Below are 17927 nucleotides of genomic sequence, written 5' to 3' on the forward strand. Positions count from 1 at the left end.
GGAGGGGGAAGTGAAAGAAAGTGGACAAGAGATGCAAACTTCCAGTTAGAAGATAAATACTAAGGGTGTAATGTACAGTGTGATGACTGTAGCTCGTGCTGCTGTATGGTATATAGGAAAGCTGTTAAGAGAGTAAATCCTAACAGTTCTCATCACATGAGAAATATTTTCCTTTTTTCTTTCTTTTTTTTTTTTGCTGTATCTGTATGAGAAGATGAATGTTAGCTGAACCAGTTGTGATAATCATTTCACAGTATTTGTAAATCAGAACATCATGCTGTACCCCTTAAACTTATATAGTGATGTGTGTCAGTTATTTTCAATTAAACTGGAAAAATAAATAAAACATTAAAAAGTAAAAAATTACTATATAGCGTCACTTGGTGGTGACTGCTGACTATTATTTTTCAAATTTTAATACTAAAAAACCACAGTGATGAGGTGTGAAGCTTGCAACTGCTTTTCCCCTTACTTTTTAAAGGATAGGAAAATTTTGAGCACTTGGAAGCAGCCGTGATTATGTGCTGGTAACTAAAAGTGAAAATACTCTGTCAGCATTTCTTGCTGGAAGCTCATTCCCGTGCCCTCTCGTGGGGAAGGCACTCCCTGTTGAATGTGGTTGTAGCCTCTCATTGAGGGGGCTCCTCAAGTAAATATTATGACCCTTGTCCAGAAATGGTAGCAAAAAAAGCTGGTTATTTGGATAATGAGGAACTGGGTTCTGCATCCTGTGGCCTGGAGATACGTCAGTGTTTTCCTAACATTTTTATGTCCACAACCCACAGGACACAGAAAAGAGCCCGACTAGGTATATATCTAATTCACATTTGTAAAAAATACTTAATTTTACTAATTGGAATGCATTTTGACCTTTAGGGTTTGTTTGGTTTTTTTCCCCCTGTTCTTTCTACTGTATTCGATTCTATTTCATTAAAAAAGAAAAGAAATGAAAATAAATACTGGTCAGGAGCCAAAGGAGTGGATTTGCAGATGTGCGGGTGGACCAGCCTGCCCTGCTCTGCCTTTGACTGAGGGCAACTTGAACTGCCTCAGATACATACATTTTTTTCAGGGGAGGACTGAGACAGGTGACCTAACCTCATCTATGAAATTTTTCACGCCCAGCTCTTCAGGTTGTGCGAACATCAGATGAGACCTTTTGTGAAATAGCTTTCACTCTGTGAAAATACTGCGGAGGTGAAAGATTACATTATGATTGCCAAAACTTTAATTCTTGGCAAAGAACTCAACAAATTACTTTTCTTAACTGTGTTTGCTGATTTCTCACTTTGGGACTTGAAATGCTAAATTTCTGTCTGTGGTAAGATTTCTGGTTGATTTGTAAATTAAAAAAAAAATAGTTTGGCTGATTTTTAAAGAAGACACTCTTGACTATACTCATCTAGTGCATTACAGTCATTGTATTTAATGACCTGTTGGTTTGGCTTTCACCTTTACAGAACTGATCAGAAATTAAAGCATCATTTTGAAAGAACATGAATCCCCTTTGTGTTTAAATGATAACATTAATAGAATTATTAGGAGAGTTTTCTTAGCAACCATCCCAGTAAGTCATAGGGAAAAAGAACCTGTTGTCCTCAAGGCAGCAAGAAAGTGACATCTGGGCAAGCCCTGGAACCCTTGGAGGCTGTCAGCAGTAACTCTTCTTGAATTGCTCTTGGCTAACTTACAAATAGATACAATTAAACTAAGTATCCTTTTGTGAATTAGTGCTAATTAATCCACATATAGTCTTTGTTCTCCTGTGGACTCTCATGTTTATTTTTCAAAGTATATGCTTCAGATCTTGTGCTGTAACTTTTGTTGTGGTTAGTTATTTTCAAGGGCCTTTTCTTGCTTTTGGACTCTGTGTGTTGAGAGATAAGGGGGTGGTTTGTGTTGGCAGAGAATGAGGCTTCGAGCCTCCCTTGGTCCCAGAAGCTGTCATTCCTCTGTCTGTGTTCCCCTGGAGGGAACTATCCCAGAATCAATATTTGCATAGGAAAATTTCCCCCAGCATATTCTTATTCTGATCAGATAAAAGAATTCAGCTCAGAAATCTGAATAACTGCTTCCTCCTTGTTTGACCACAGGAGCTGTGCTACGAGGAGGCATGAAAAGTTGCTTCCTTATGTATTCCTTGACATTAATCTTCATTTTAAAGGGCCAGTAAAGCATTCTCTTTTAGGTGGCTAACTGTGTCAGTCATGCGACTTCATGGGGTGACTATAAACCCTCCGATGTCCAGGATAAATAAAGTTTTTTTCCCTCAAGTGAACCCCTGGCTAAAATGCATTCTTAGAATCATATTTTTTCAGGATTTCCAAGAAAATAATGTTATCTGTTGTAGGAGAGCACGCTCTTTCCTTCATTGCCAGTGTGCTGAGGGTGAGAGTCTACGAGAACTTGAGTGTCTCTTTGTTATGCCTGGTGCTGAGCTACCTTTGTCACGTCCCTTTAACTCGCTTATGTCTCTGATTCTCACTCTGATAAGCAAAGTGTAACTCTGGGCAACCAATTTTGAGGTCTTCAAAGATATGATAAGAAATGTAGCATTGTTGTTGAGGAAAAGCTAGAAATATAGAACAAAATTTTTATCCCAAGGGTGCTTTTAGGCTAATCTCTTCTTTTGGTTCTATTTACATGTACTAAGCTTATGTCTAAATCTCAAAAAATAGTGTTAACTCTCAATCATGAGATTCTTACTCATTGTCCGGTATGTGTTTTGTTGCAGCATAATAAGGTGAGAAAAAGAAATGCCTAGACATCAAAACATTGTTGTTTTAAAAACAAAAACATGAATTTAGTTGGCAACAGTATTCCACAATTTAATTTTCTTTATTTTCTTCAAAACCAAGACTTTATTTAAAGAGCAAAAATTAAAATAAAGCATAAATTAAGTGCCAAGGTATGATTGGTACTTCATGTGGGCAAAGCTGTTCCACACTGGTACATTATCAGATTGCCCTCTAGGAAAATTCTTTCCATTGCAGGATGAGGAAAGACTTCTCATATTATTTCAGTGGGCTAGTGGAGTCCCTTACTACCACAGCTCATTGCATTTTTAAGTGGAATTTTGGGGTTTGTTTTGTATTTTATTTTCCCTTTGCATTTTTGCCTCTAGACTTTCAGAGAAAACATGAGTGCTTTTTCTTTATTCTTAAGTTTCCTCCTAATCGGGCAACAGTAACAGCAGAGGACTCCCTTTGAACCAGTGTGAATAGAACTTTCTTGCTGAAAATAGAAGAAAAGCTTCTGCCCACTTCCTCTGTTCCTTCCGTGCCTTTAGGTGTTCAGCTGGTAGGAGTTATCCCAGTTCAGCCATGAAGTTTCACAGAAGAATTTCCCTCCCCTCTTTTTTTCATAAATGGTTATAAAAGACATAGCTCATATACATAGGTGTAGTCAAGTTGTGCCATTTTGGTCACTTGGGAAGACATTGTTCATCTCAGTTGATTTTTACAGAGCTCACAGTGCAGGCATGGCATTTTTGGTAAGCACCTCACAGTGGGCATAAAAGGCATTTAAAAGCAAAAGGTACATGAAATGATATTTTTAAAAATACAGAGCAGAGAGCACAGTATTTAAAAATATACAAAACAGTACAAACTGAATCCAAAAAGTACAGTGGGTGGCCTCCCTGTCAGTGAGGTTCGTGTGCTTGGGGCCTGCCTTTGATGGAGAGGACGGTGCAATGGTGGGTGCAAGCAATGACTTAACTTTCTTAGGAGTCACCTCAATTGCTTCTTCCTCATCTCCCTGCCCTGCCCCTACAATCCCATGCCTCTCGTATACATTTCATTGGCAACTTGTGTCTGTTCTGTCTTAAAAACACAACTCATATCCCCCATGTTTCTAGCTCATTGCCATTGTCATCTCTAACCCAGACGATGGCAATGGCCGCCTAGCTGGTCTCCCTGTTTCCTGCTTCTCCTAAGTATCCTCCACTAAGCAGGCAAAAAGGACTTTTGAAAATAGACATCAAACCATGCAGTTCCTGATTTAAAATTCCTCAGTGCTTCCCCATGTTCTTAGTCAAAAATATGAATTGACTGTGGTCTGTGCTCTCTCCAGACTTGTCTGGTGTCCCCTCACCTGCCACGGGTGGCTCTGTCTAACCCTCAGGTCTCAGCCCCAGTATCACTGCTAAAAGAAGCACCATCCCTGTCCTCCTCTCCACAGTGACCTCCCTCAGTTGTTTTCTGTCATTTCCCCATTTATCATGATCTTTAATTTCATCGTATTTTAAAAAACTCTTATCATACTATTTCTTACTGTTACTTGTTGGAGCAGTAGTCCTTGTCCATCAGCTGTCCCCCAGCTCGTGTGTGGACTTCACGAGATCAGGGGCTTCTCTGTCTTGTTGACTGTAATAACCCTGGTGCCAGGCACGTAATAGGTGCTAAGTACATATTTGTTAAAAATGGAAGAGCAAGCTGTCCAAGGAGAAAAATAATGAAATAAGTTTGGATCAGAGCTGGGTACAGTATGTTTTGAAGTTGAATGTCAGTGTGAAGTTGAGGCTGAGGAGGAAGCTGGGGAGCTCAAGGAAGACCTCCAGTGATGAGCAGAGGGTTCAGACTTGATAACGATACAGAGGTCAAAGCGTGGTACTTGTTGGTGTATTTTTTGAGACTAATGATTTAGCAGTTGTGCCCAAGCTGGACTGTATTAGAGAGGAGCTGGGGTCAGGGACCTTGTGGTAGGAGATTACAGCACCAGTGCAGAAAGAGTGACGCAGACTTGGATAGGGAGAGGCTGGAGAGATATAGGAGAAGAGGTGGATTTAAGACCCCATAGTTTGGAGTCTCCGGGAGAAGATGGCGGAGTAGAAGGACACTCGCAGGTCACCCTCTCCCACAAATACAACAAGACCCACATCTACAGACCCACTCAGCCAACCAGAGCACCTGTGGAACTCCGACAGAACATCACCCTCTTCAAAAGATAAAGACGCCAAAAATCTGGTAGGAGAAAAGGAAAAAAGAAAGAACAAAAGGCAAAGCAGCTCAGGACTGGTCCCGCGGGGAGGGAGCGGCAAAGGAGGACTGGCGCTCGCTCGCTGGGTCTCCCCTCTCCAACTGAGAGGCCAGCGGGACGGAGGGGGAGCCTCTGAGGCTCGGATCTGTACAGAGCAGCCCTTGACTAACAGAACTAAGTTAAACGGGCACAGAGCGTCTCCCCGACACCCAGCCTGAGATGCGGGCCGGCAGCGGCGGGCAGGGCCAGGCTGCACAAGCCCAGCGGAGGACGGAAGTGGCTGCACGGAGGCAGCCCCGGGGGAACGCAAGGGGCTGCGCACCGTGGCTGTGGGTGCACAGGGCAGAACAACCTGGGCCCTCCATAAAACAGCAAGGTTGATGTGCTCTTCGGGGAAGGGTGCACACCCCCATCTCTGAAAACCCACGGAAAGTTTTCGGGGGAAGAGAGGCGGGGCTCAGGCACAGCCACCATATCCTCCACGCTGAGCACTCAGGCGGGGGCGGGGGCGGGGGCGAAACCTGCATCCACACCGAAGGGCTTAGCAGCCTCAAAGGCCAGACTGAGACTGGCCTGCAGCCCGGGGCAGATAGGATCCTTCCATCCTGGTCCCTCAGAGAACTTGCTCCACAAAGACAAACAAGGAGCTGGGTTTTGGCTCGGAGCAGGGACAGGGCTGTCCCTCGGTCTTCCCGGAGCCCACCTACGGAGCGCCGAACAGGGCGGAGCGCGAAGCCGCACAGAGAGCGGAACTACAGAACTACCGGCAGCGCAGGTAGAGGGAGAGCGCCCCCGCCCCCCCCTCCCCCCCGCCTTTCAGGCAGGAACACAGCCCCTGACCGAGGTGCTGGGAGGGGGCACGACCTGCCCTCCTACCCGGCCAGTCTGCAACATCTGACTGCGGCATCCAGAGGGGCAAGCGACCCGCCCGCCCACAGCAGAGAGCTGCACCTGACCCAGTGTTAGGAGGAGGCGCGATCAGCTTGCCGACAGGTGCTGGGAGCAGCACAGAAGAGGGCGCCAACGGAGGGCCTCTGAAAACAGCAAGCTGAGCTTCCAAAACAGGACGAAGACAAAAAGACTTCACATTAAAAGCACACAGACTCCAGGAGAACACCGACAACCCCCCCCCCCTTTTTTTTTAAATCTGTTTTTACCTGTTCTATTTTCTATTACTCTCTTAAATTTTACTTCTTAATTCATTTCTATTTCTCTTGGGTTTTGATGTCCTGCTATTGATTAGACACAGGTTTCAAATACATCTATTCATCTCCCCCCCCCTTTTTTTGTAAAGGTTTCAAAAGGACGTCTCAACCCGATTAATACTCTGCTTCAACTCACTCTTCTATTATTCATTATACACTGTTTTCAAACCCTCTTTCTCCCTTCTTTTAAAATTCTTTCTCTCTCTTTTTTTTTTTTCTTTTTTCCCTAAGTTCTATTCCTAAATACGCATCAGATAGATAAAATCCTTAAGGACCAAAATAAACAACTGATACTCCATAAACCACAGTGCCAAAGACGTATGAGCAAGATGAAGAAGCAGAAAAACCTTTCCCAATTAAAAGAACAAGAGAAATCCCCTGAAAGAAAGATCAACGAAATAGACATCGGTAGCCTACTAGATCAAGATTTCAAAAAAGGAGTGATCGAATTGCTGAAGGAATTAAAAGAGATAGTGTTTAGAGATATAAAATATGTCAAAAATGAAATTGAAGCTATAAAGAAGAGCCAAGTAGAATGGGTAAACTCATTGACAGAGATGAGGAATGATCTAATAGCTGTGCAAAGCCGACTAGATAATGCAGAGGAACGAATTAGTGATCTAGAAGACAGGGCAATAGAAAGCACCCATTCAGAAGAACTACAAGAGAAGCAAATAAAAAATAATGAAAATAGCATAAGGGACCTATGGGATAATATAAAGCGTCCCAATCTTCACATAATAGGGGTCCCAGAAGGAGAAGAAAGATCAAAGGGGATTGAAAAGGTTTTTGAAGAAATCATGACTGAAAACTTCCCAAACTTAAAGAAGGAATCAGATATCCAAGTACAGGAAGCTCAGAGGGTCCCAAACAGGAAGAACCCAAATAGACCCACACCAAGACATATCATAATCAAGATGGCCAGAGTCAAGGATAAAGAAAGGATTCTAAAGGCAGCAAGAGAAAAGCAAAGAGTAAGTTACAAGGGAACCCCCATAAGGCTCTCAGCTGATTTCTCTACACAAACACTACAGGCCAGAAGGGAGTGGCAAGATATATTCAAAGCCCTGAATGAAAAAACGATGCAGCCTAGGATCCTTCATCCAGCAAGGCTATCCTTGAGGATAGAAGGAGAAATAAAGAGTTTCACAGACAAAAAAAAGCTGCAGGAGTTTAGCAACACTAAACCCATGCTAAAAGAAATATTGAAAGGGCTATTCTAAATAGAAAAGCAGCAGGATGCTACAGAAATGAGAAACACACAACTGGAAAGGTGATAACTCATGAATTACAAATAAAGTAAACATGAAATTATAAAAGAAGACATACAAATCACTGAGAGTGGGAGAGGGAGGCAGGGAAACATAGAATATTTTTTTCTTTCTTTTTAAAATTTTTTTAACAGTAGGATGGGTTTGAGATCATGTTACTATCAGTTTAATAAAAACAGTTATAGTAATGGGTTGACGGATTTACAAAAAAGGGTAACCACAAGCCAAAAATTTACAAAGGAGTCACAAAAATTAAATAAAATCCATGATAATACAAAGGAAAATTACCAAACCACAAAAGGAAGAAGAAAGGAACAAAGAGGATATACCAATTCAACTGCAAAGATAAGTTCAAAATGGCAATAAACACACATCTATCATTAATTACTGTAAATGTTAATGGACTAAATGCGCCAGTCAAAAGACACAGAGTGGCAGACTGGATAATAAAGCAAGAACCTTCAATATGCTGCATACAAGAGACCCACTTTAGGGAGAAGGACACATATAGATTGAGAGTGAAAGGATGGAAAAGGATATTCCATGCAAATGGAAAAGCCAAAAAAGCAGGTGTTGCAGTACTGATTTCAGACAAAATAGACTTTAAAACAAAGGCCATAAAGAAAGATAAAGAAGGACATTTAATAATGATTAAAGGAGTGATACAAGATGAGGATATTACACTCGTGAATATATATGCACCCAATATAGGAGCACCTAAGTACATACAAGAATTACTAACAGAGATAAAGGGGGATATTGATGGGAATACAATCATAGTTGGAGATTTTAACACTGCATTAACATCACTAGACAGATCTTCCAGACAGAAAATAAACAAGGCAACAGAGAAATTAAATACTACAATAGAAAAACTAGATTTGGTGGATATTTTCAGAGCATTACACCCCCAAAAAATAGGATATACATTCTTTTCAAGTGCACATGGAACATCTTCCAGGATCGATCGTGTACTTGGGCACAAAAGAAACCTCAACAATTTTAAGAAGATAGAAATTATCTCAAGCACCTTTACTGACCACGATGCCATAAAACTGGAAATCAACAACAGAGAAACAAAGGAGAAAAAAAGGAAAGCATGGAGATTAAACAATATGTTATTGAAAAAACAATGGATCAATGAGGAAATCAAAGCTGAAATTAAAAAATACCTTGAGACAAATGATAATGAAAGCACAACCACTCAAAACCTATGGGACACAGCAAAGGCAGTGCTAAGAGGGAAGTTTATAGCGATACAGGCCTTCCTCAAAAAAGAACAATCTCAAATAAACAATTTAACCCACCACCTGAATGAATTAGAAAAAGAAGAACAAAAAGCCCCAAAAAGCAGCAGAAGGAAGGAAATAATAAAGATCAGAGAGGAATTAAATACAATAGAGATTAACAACACCATAGAAAAAATCAACCAAACCAAAAGCTGGTTTTTTGAAAAAGTAAATAAAATCGAAAAACCTCTGGCCAAACTCACAAAGAAGAAAAAAGAGAGAGCACAAATTAGCAAAATAAGAAAGGAAAATGGAGAAATTACAACAAACAAAATAGAAATACAGAATATCATACGAGAATATTATGAAAAACTATATGGAACCAAACTGGATAACCTAGAGGAGATGGACAAGTTTCTGGAAACATAGTGTCCACCAAAACTGAATCAAGAAGAATCTGAACACTTGAACAATCCGATCACTAGAAAGGAAATAGAAACAGCAATTAAAAACCTCCCTACAAATAAAAGTCCAGGACCGGACGGCTTCACCGGGGAATTCTACCAAACATACAAAGAAGAACTCATACCAGTCCTTCTCAAACTCTTCCAGACGATTGAAAAGGAGGGAATACTCCCAAACTCATTCTATGAAGCCACCATCACCCTGATACCAAAACCAGGCAAAGACACTACAAAAAAAGAGAATTACAGGCCAGTATCACTGATGAACATAGACGCCAAAATCCTCACCAAAATTTTAGCAAACAGAATCCAACAACACATAAAAAAGATTATACATCATGACCAAGTGGGGTTCATCCCAGGGACACAAGGCTGGTTCAACATACGCAAATCAATCAGTGTAATACATCACATCAAGAAGAGAAAGGACAAAAACCACATGGTCATCTCAATCGATGCAGAAAAAGCATTTGATAAAATTCAACACCCATTTATGATAAAAACTCTCGCCAAAGTGGGTATAGAGGGAACGTATCTCAACATAATAAAAGCTGTATATGACAAACCTATAGCCAGCATAGTACTCAAAGGTGAAAAACTCAAAAGCTTCCCACTAAAATCTGGGACAAGACAAGGATGCGCACTATCACCACTCCTATTCAACATAGTCCTGGAAGTCCTAGCCACAGCAGTCAGGCAAGAGAAAGAAATAAAAGGGATCCAAATTGGAAAAGAAGAGGTAAAAGTGTCATTATATGCTGATGACATGTTACTATATATAGAAAACCCTAAAAGGTCCACACAAAAGCTACTAGAGCTGATTGAAGAATTCAGCAAGGTAGCAGGTTACAAAATTAACGTTCAGAAATCAGTTGCATTTCTTTACACTAACGATAAATCAACAGAAGAAGAAAGTAAAGAAACAATCCCCTTTAAAATAGCACCCAAAGTAATAAAATATCTGGGAATAAATCTAACCAAGGAGGTGAAAGAATTATACACAGAAAACTATAAACCATTGATGAAGGAAATTAAAGAAGACTTTAAAAAATAGAAAGATATTCCATGCTCTTGGATTGGAAGAATCAATATTGTTAAAATGGTCACACTGCCCAAGGCAATCTACAGATTTAATGCAATCCCTATCCAATTACCCAGGACATATTTCACAGAACTAGAACAAATCATAATAAAATTCATATGGAACCATCAAAGACCTAGAATTGCCAAAGCATTACTGAAGAGAAAGAAAGAGGCTGGAGGAATAACTCTCCCAGACTTCAGACAATACTATAGAGCTACAGTCATCAAGACAGCATGGTATTGGTACCAAAACAGACATATAGACCAATGGAACAGAATAGAGAGCCCAGAAATGAACCCACAAACTTTTGGTCAACTCATCTTTGACAAAGGAGGCAAGAATATACATTGGAATAAAGACAGTCTCTTCAGCAAATGGTGTTGGGAAAACTGGACAGCAGCATGTAAAACAATGAAGCTAGAACACTCCCTTACACCATAGACAAAAATCAACTCAAAATGGATTAAAGACTTAAACATAAGACAAGATACAATAAACCTCCTAGAGGAAAACATAGGCAAAACATTACCTGACATACATTTCAAAAATTTTCTCCTAGAAGAAATAAAAGCAAGAATAAACAAATGGGACCTAATGAAACTTAGAAGCTTCTGCACAGCAAAGGAAACCAGAAATAAAACAAGAAGAAAACCTACGGCATGGGAGAAAATTTTTGCAAGTGAAACCGACAAAGGCTTGATCTCCAGAATATATAAGCAGCTCATACGACTCAATAAGAAAAAAATAAACAACCCAATCCAAAAATGGGCAGAAGACCTAAACAAGCAATTCTCCAAGGAAGGCATACAAATGATCAAAAAGCACATGAAAAAATGCTCCGTATCACTAATTATCAGAGAAATGCAAATCAAAACTACAATGAGGTATCACCTCACACCAGTCAGAATGGCCGTCATTCAAAAATCCACAAATGACAAATGCTGGAGAGGCTGTGGAGAAAGGGGAACCCTCCTACACTGCTGGTGGGAATGCAGTTTGGTGCAGCCACTGTGGAAAACAGTGTGGAGATTCCTCAAAAGACTAGGAATAGACTTACCATATGACCCAGGAATCCCACTCCTGGGCTTGTATCCAGAAGGAAATCTACTTCAGGATGACACCTGCACCCCAATGTTCATAGCAGCACTATTTACAATAGCCAAAACATGGAAACAGCCTAAATGTCCATCAACAGGTGACTGGATAAAGAAGAACTGGTATATTTATACAATGGAATACTACTCAGCCATAAAAACCGACAACATAATGCCATTTGCAGCAACATGGATGCTCCTGGAGAATGTCATTCTAAGTGAAGTAAGCCAGAAAGAGAAAGAAAAATACCATATGAGATCGCTCATATGTGGAATCTAAAAAACAAAAACAAAAACAAACAAACAAAAACAAAGCGTAAATACAGGACAGAAATAGACTCACAGACAGAGAATACAGACTTGTGGTTACCAGGGGGGTGGAGGGTGGGAAGGGATAGACTGGGATTTCAAAATTGTAGAATAGACTATACTGTATAGCACAGGGAAATATACACAAAATGTTATGATAACTCACAGAGAAAAAAATGTGACAATGAGTGTGTATATGTCCATGAATAACTGAAAAATTGTGCTGAACACTGGAATTTGACACAACATTGTAAAATGATTATAAATCAATAAAAAAAGTTAAAAAAAAAAGACCCCATAGTTTGGAATTTGGTGGTAATAGTGCATGAAGAAATCCAAATATAAAATATCGTGCTTCCTTCATTATGTAACAGTAAACTATTAGCCAAAAAGATCACACTTAAAAAAAAGAATGTTCTCCTCCTACACTGTTGGTGAGAATGTAAATTGCTGCAGCCACTATGGACGACAGTATGAAGGTTCCTTAAAAAACTAAAAATGGACTTAGCATATGATCCAGCAATCCCACTCCTGGGCATATATGTGGAGAAAACTATAATTCGAAAAGACACATACACCCCAATGTTCATAGCAGCACTATTTACAATAGCCGAAACATTGGAAACAACCTAAATGTCCATCAACAAATGACTGGATGAAGAAGATGTGGTGTATGTGTATGCAGTGGAGTGTTACTCAACCTTAAAAGATGAAATAATGCCATTTGCAGTAACATGGTTGGACCTAGCAATTATCATATTGAGTAAAGTAAGTCAGACAAAGACAAATGTCATATGATACCACTTATATGTGGAATCTAAAAAGAAATGATACAGATTCTATTTACAAACCAAAAACAGACTCAGATATAGAAAGCAAACTGGTTATCAAAGAGGAAAGGGCAGGGAGGGATAAACTAGGGTTTTGGGATTAATAAATACACATTACTATATATAAAATAGATAAACAACAAGGACCTACTTTATAGCACAGGGAACTATATTCAATTTCTTGTAATAACATATAATGGAAAAGAATCTGAAAAGAAAAAAAATGTGTGTGTGTGTGTATATATATATTATGTAACACTAAACTATTAGCCAAAAAAATCACACTTAAAAATAAGAATGTTCTCCTCCTACAATGTTGGTGAAAATGTAAATGTATATATACACATATACACATAACTGAATCACTTAGCTGTACACCTGAAACTAACATTGTAAATCAACTACATTTCAATAAAAAACATTTTAAAAAAAAGGTGTTTTCACAAGAATTTGATAGAAGCCTTCATCTCTACCCCAGCTCCCCTTGGGTAAAGCTCAGTACTGACATGTTGTTGTCTCAGTGGGTTGAGGTGATGAGGAAAGTTGCAATCAGATTTCTCCAATGCCTTTGATTTAATAAATGAGAAAATACAGTGAAAAGTGCCCAGTGCTATTAGTTAAACTTTTCATCTAAATAATAAAAACAAATACAGATATTTACATTTTGTGAATACCTAACATTTTTTTCTTGTCACATTGCCATCTGAAAAGAAAATGACCCGAAACAGTTTTCGTATGGTGCGACATTTGTGTAATGTTGTTCTTTTTCTTTTCTTCTTTAAGCAGTTGAACGAGATGAAGACAACAATGACAAACACATAACTGTGACAGAGTCTGAAGGTGTTCCAGATCCCCAGGTGTGATAAGTTCTGTGACAGCCCCTCATCGCGCCGTTCTGCTGTGTCGAGAGTGGTGAGATAGGGCAGGTGCTTGCAGATGATTGAGGTTTTACCTTTTGTGTTCTGCAAAGCAGTCATGTAGTGGGAATAAAGTACTTATTTTTGATAAAGAGATATTTCACAAGAGAGGCCAAAATTGCTCACTACATTTATGATTTGATTCATGGAAGGGTGGACAGATGCAGAAAAATACTCCACTTCCCAGAGAAAGCAAGCAAAGTCAGTGAAGAATCAGGAGAGACCACCCTGGGGCAGACCATGCCCTGGAGCAGAGGAGAATCAGCCCGGGCTTGGCCAGATGAGTGCGAGTCTTGCCTGCCTCGGTTTCTGTGCTGACCCCCAGGGGTCACCTCCTGGCATGGATGTTCTTTCTGTAGCAACTGACCTCCAAATACTGTGGCAGCATAAACTTTGGGCAGTAGTGCTGTCCACTGTTAGCTTTATGTAAAAGCAGAGCCCTTAAAGATTCTCGGTACGGACAAGACAGCAGGGAAAGCAGGGAAAGAAGCAGAACAGGGGGCACGAAGACATTCTTTTGCAACTTCATAGTAGTTCAGCTCTACTCCTCAGAATTCCACCTCCTGGACACCCAGCTGTCCCATTATGTGACATGGCTAAATACCTGGCTACATTAAGTAGTGAATTTTTCACTTGTGAGTTTTAAATGACTCATCTCTAAACCTACCTGATAGGAGACTTATGAGGATTAAAAAGAGAAGTATGTTGAATAAATAAGCCACGAGACTTTATTATACATGAGAACAAGAAAGGAGTGGGTCCAGGGGAGTCTACTACTGGGAAATCAGTCATGGTGTGTACAGAGCAGGGGGTTCATGGAACTGCCCCGGTGAAGAATCTGACAGACTTGACTCTCAGGAAGAAAGGGGTGGAAAATTCTGGAAGCAGACAAGCCCTTTAGAGCCCTCACTTCCTGCAGGGTGTTGCTCTGTTCTACTAGACGTTACAGAGGAAATGGCCTTTCAGGATTATGGTGATGGTGTCATGATGTCACGCAGGTCCAAACTCATCAAAATGTATACATTAAATGTGTGTGACTTTTTGTATATTAAGCATATCTCGGTAAAGCTGAAAAAAAGACTCTTAGCTTGGTTGACCCATTGCAGTTCACCTTTAAAGTTGTAAATCTGTTGATTCTGGTCAGAGTGATCACATTAGCTTTTTCAGTCAAGATTGCACAGGTTGTCATGTTCTAATAAGTTCATATAAGGACTTGATTGGAATTGTTTTGCTGCAGTAATATTCAGGATATGGTAGCCCACAAGTTCATACTGAAATTACACTGCAGACATCCGAGGAAACCTGGGCAGGGATTCCTTTCTCAAAGACTTCTTAAAGCATTTGGTTGTTATTGGGACAGTTTCTTTATTATTTAGTTTCTAAATTTAAATTGCTCTTCTTTGTTTTGGACTTACTCTGTGGACAAGAGTTGGCTTTAATGCAGTTTTACTCCTCTGTGTATCTCAGTCGGATCCACAGACCTTGCTTTTGGAGATTTTGTGGTTTTTCTCCAGCAACGGTGACATAACTGCATATTTACAGGATGTACCGAGGGCTAAAACTGAAACCAGTTGAAGCCAGCGAGTCAGTAATTAGATCAGGAAAAGGTTCTGTTTAGGTTGGAAAGTCATGAGTGAAGTTCACTGGGATGCATAATTATGAGTGCTACAGCTGAGACAGCTGTCACTCCCTCTGATGTGTCTGAGAAAGCTTGATCTGCTCCTCCCAGTAGAAGTGCCACTTTTCTTGGTTGGATTCTGCAGGTCCATCTGTCCAAATGCTCGGGGTAGGATCACCAGTGGTTCAAGTCATACAAGGTGAGCTGAAAGGAGACTTTCAGAGTTTCACCGTCCAGTATCTAGGCAGAACTAGAAACAAATGCATGCGTGTGCTTGTGGGTGTATACCTGTGTGCACGTTACACAACAGTGTATTAATCTGATATTTGATGTATATGCATGTAATTAATTGAGCTCCTATATGCCAGACTCTGTGGTGAGTATTTCACATGATTGCAGTCTTCATTCCAGAGTATATTTTAAACAAGTTAAGTGCAAGTTGGTTTTCATTCCTTCCCTGCACATGATGGAGTATGTCAGTCACTGTGGGGAGGGTGCCCTGGGCTGCAGAAAACCTTGGCTGTAGAAAGGGTTAAGACAGTCACTACCCCCAGAGAGGCTAGGCCTTGTTGTACACAGGTTCCCACCCACCAGGAAGCTCTAGTTCTCCTCTCATACGTTGGTACCTTTCTTCCTTTTCTCACTAAGAATATCTTTTCTGTCTAAGAAACTTCCTGTTTTAGTGCAGGGACTTGTGGGCAGAGTGAAGAATGGAGACTGGGATTTGTGTCTCAGCCCTTCTTCCTTGTAGCTGGTGCCTGTAGGCAGGTTCTTCAGTGCCTCTAAACCTGTAAGTTCCTGTCAGGTGGCATCCATGTCTTGGTCACCAAAGTGTCCCCACCATGTTAGCCAGTGACTGGCCTGCTTGATTTTCATCTCTGTAAAGTGTCATGAAATGAACATAAAACAATGCCTGCCATCCTGGCACATAAAAGACTTTGGCTGAGTGTTAGGCATTTCCTTGAGGTTGAGAGACTGCCTCCTGTGGCAGACCACCCACTCCTTCTCTTGGCTCTACCACAGCCACCTCAGGCAAGTCACCCTGTTCTCCTGTGCCCCGTGTTCCTTTTCTGTCAGAGCTGTGAGAGTTAACACTTAGGCAGCACTTCAAACGCCTTAGGCAGTCTTCTGAGCTCTTTGTTTTTATTAACATATTGAAACCTCACAACAAACCCTATGAATCAGATAATATAATTACCACCACTTTACAGAGGAGCTGATAAGTGGTGGGGACAGAAATCCAACCGAGGTAGTCTGGCTCTGACATCCTTGCTTTTAACCACCCCGCTCAACTGCCTTCCTAATATGTGTGAAGTAGAAATCATTGCTGGGTGCTTTTGAGGATGAAATGAGCATCTGTGAAGCAGTCAGACCAGCGCCTGGCACGTAGTAAGTACTCCAAAAAAGTTAGTCTCCAGGAGCCGTTATCTTTCTCATCATGATCATCTGTCTGTCATGTTGCTTTTGGTCTGAATAGTTAAGGTATCTGACATGACTGGGCTGCAGTTTTACTCTGTCTCCCGTTATGGTGTCTTCACATAAAACACTGTAGACCCTTCACTTGTTAGAACCCTTTATACAGGACTAAAGGGTTAAAGAATCTTTATCAAAATGTGCAGAATTTTTGCCAGGTTCTAGTTTAAGGGTTATAATGAGATGTGCAATGAACAATTTATAACATTTTGAACTTTGGAAATTCTCACTTTCATTCAGGTGGCTATTGACCACTGGATTCAGTGATTATTTTCATTCCTATTGGAATCAATCATTTTGATATTAAGTGATGATAACTGTTATACAAATTGATTGTCAACTATTTTACGATTATTTTATCAGTAGCCAAAGTGTGAGTTTCAAAAAACACACTGAAGAAAGCTCTTTTTTAAGTCTGTGATAGCAATCATACAAAACAGGTGATCCTTTTAAATCCTTTATGTTAGAATTTATTAAAATCGCTTATTCTCTCTTTGTTTTTAAACTACTTTATTATTGCCAACTTTGCTGCCCTGCTTGGCAGAATGGTCAGTATTGTATACAGATCTGAGCTGTAATTTCCTTCAGGTCAAACCATGGTACAATATTGGTGACCTCCGTATTCTAGTCTGAACGTTCAGAGAATCAAATATATGATAAATGAGCCCCTTACTTCATCAATTGTGTAAACATATAATGTGTTTATTTTCACCTGAAGAAATAATCATGTAAGTATAATGATTAAGAAAGTATGTGCAGGAAGTAACATAAACATTCCACGTAACTGTGGTTTCTGCCTCCTTCCCTCCCATACTCCAGCAGAACACGGTATCACACAGTGTTTGCCTAGGACAGGTCTGCCTGACCACTGTGGTGTATTAACATAAGTCATTCCACAAGGGAGGAGAAGCAGAGGAAGGAACCTCCCTGAACTTGCTTCGCCTCTCCTGTCCAGTGAGGGACTAGGAGTCATTGAATGAGGCTCTCTGATGCTCCGGCATGGGGATTGAGGCCTGTACTAGTGGTGCCCTGGGCATTAGTAAGCCTGCCTTTATGTCTCAGTTTCTGTCTTACGCACTTTTCCCTCTGCGTGCATCTTGATCCTTCCCCCAATTATCAAAGGGTGTATTTTTCTGTTCCAACCAGTAAGAAAGTTGTCATAGTTTTCTTGCTCTGAAGAAATTTGAGAAAATGAATAATAAAATGAAATTATTTCGTTATCATTATTATTATTTTATTATTAATTGTCTTCTGAATTTTCCTGGAAAGAATTCTTACTGTTTTCTGTGTTAGAAACAGGCACATACAATTTAGTAATATAATATAGCATCACAGCCCATCAGTGTTTTATTCTGTCATTTGGACTTTCTGTATAAAATAGCAAAAAAAAAAAAAAAAAAAAGAAAACTTGATGAATTGCTATTCAGGATTTAATTTTTGAAGAAGTGAATCA

The 17927-nt window shown here is 40.2% G+C and overlaps 1 protein-coding gene across 6 annotated transcripts in view; it reads left to right on the plus strand.

The window, feature by feature from the left end:
- The window catches only part of RAPGEF5 (Rap guanine nucleotide exchange factor 5), a 241565-nt gene that overhangs the window by 116117 nt on the left and 107521 nt on the right, over positions 1-17927 (plus strand). For 4 of the 6 annotated variants that reach the window (XM_074367361.1, XM_074367358.1, XM_074367359.1 and 1 more), the window contains exon 8: positions 13250-13323. The exons of 1 other annotated variant lie outside the window; for it this stretch is intronic. In XM_074367361.1, coding sequence (XP_074223462.1) covers positions 13250-13323 — 74 coding nt within the window. The remainder of the gene's footprint in view (positions 1-13249; positions 13324-17927) is intronic. One more of the 6 variants, XM_074367360.1, reaches the window with a different exon arrangement.

The sequence above is a fragment of the Camelus bactrianus genome, chromosome 7, assembly GCF_048773025.1.
Source record: "Camelus bactrianus isolate YW-2024 breed Bactrian camel chromosome 7, ASM4877302v1, whole genome shotgun sequence".
In the NCBI taxonomy this organism is placed as follows: Eukaryota; Metazoa; Chordata; class Mammalia; order Artiodactyla; family Camelidae; genus Camelus; species Camelus bactrianus.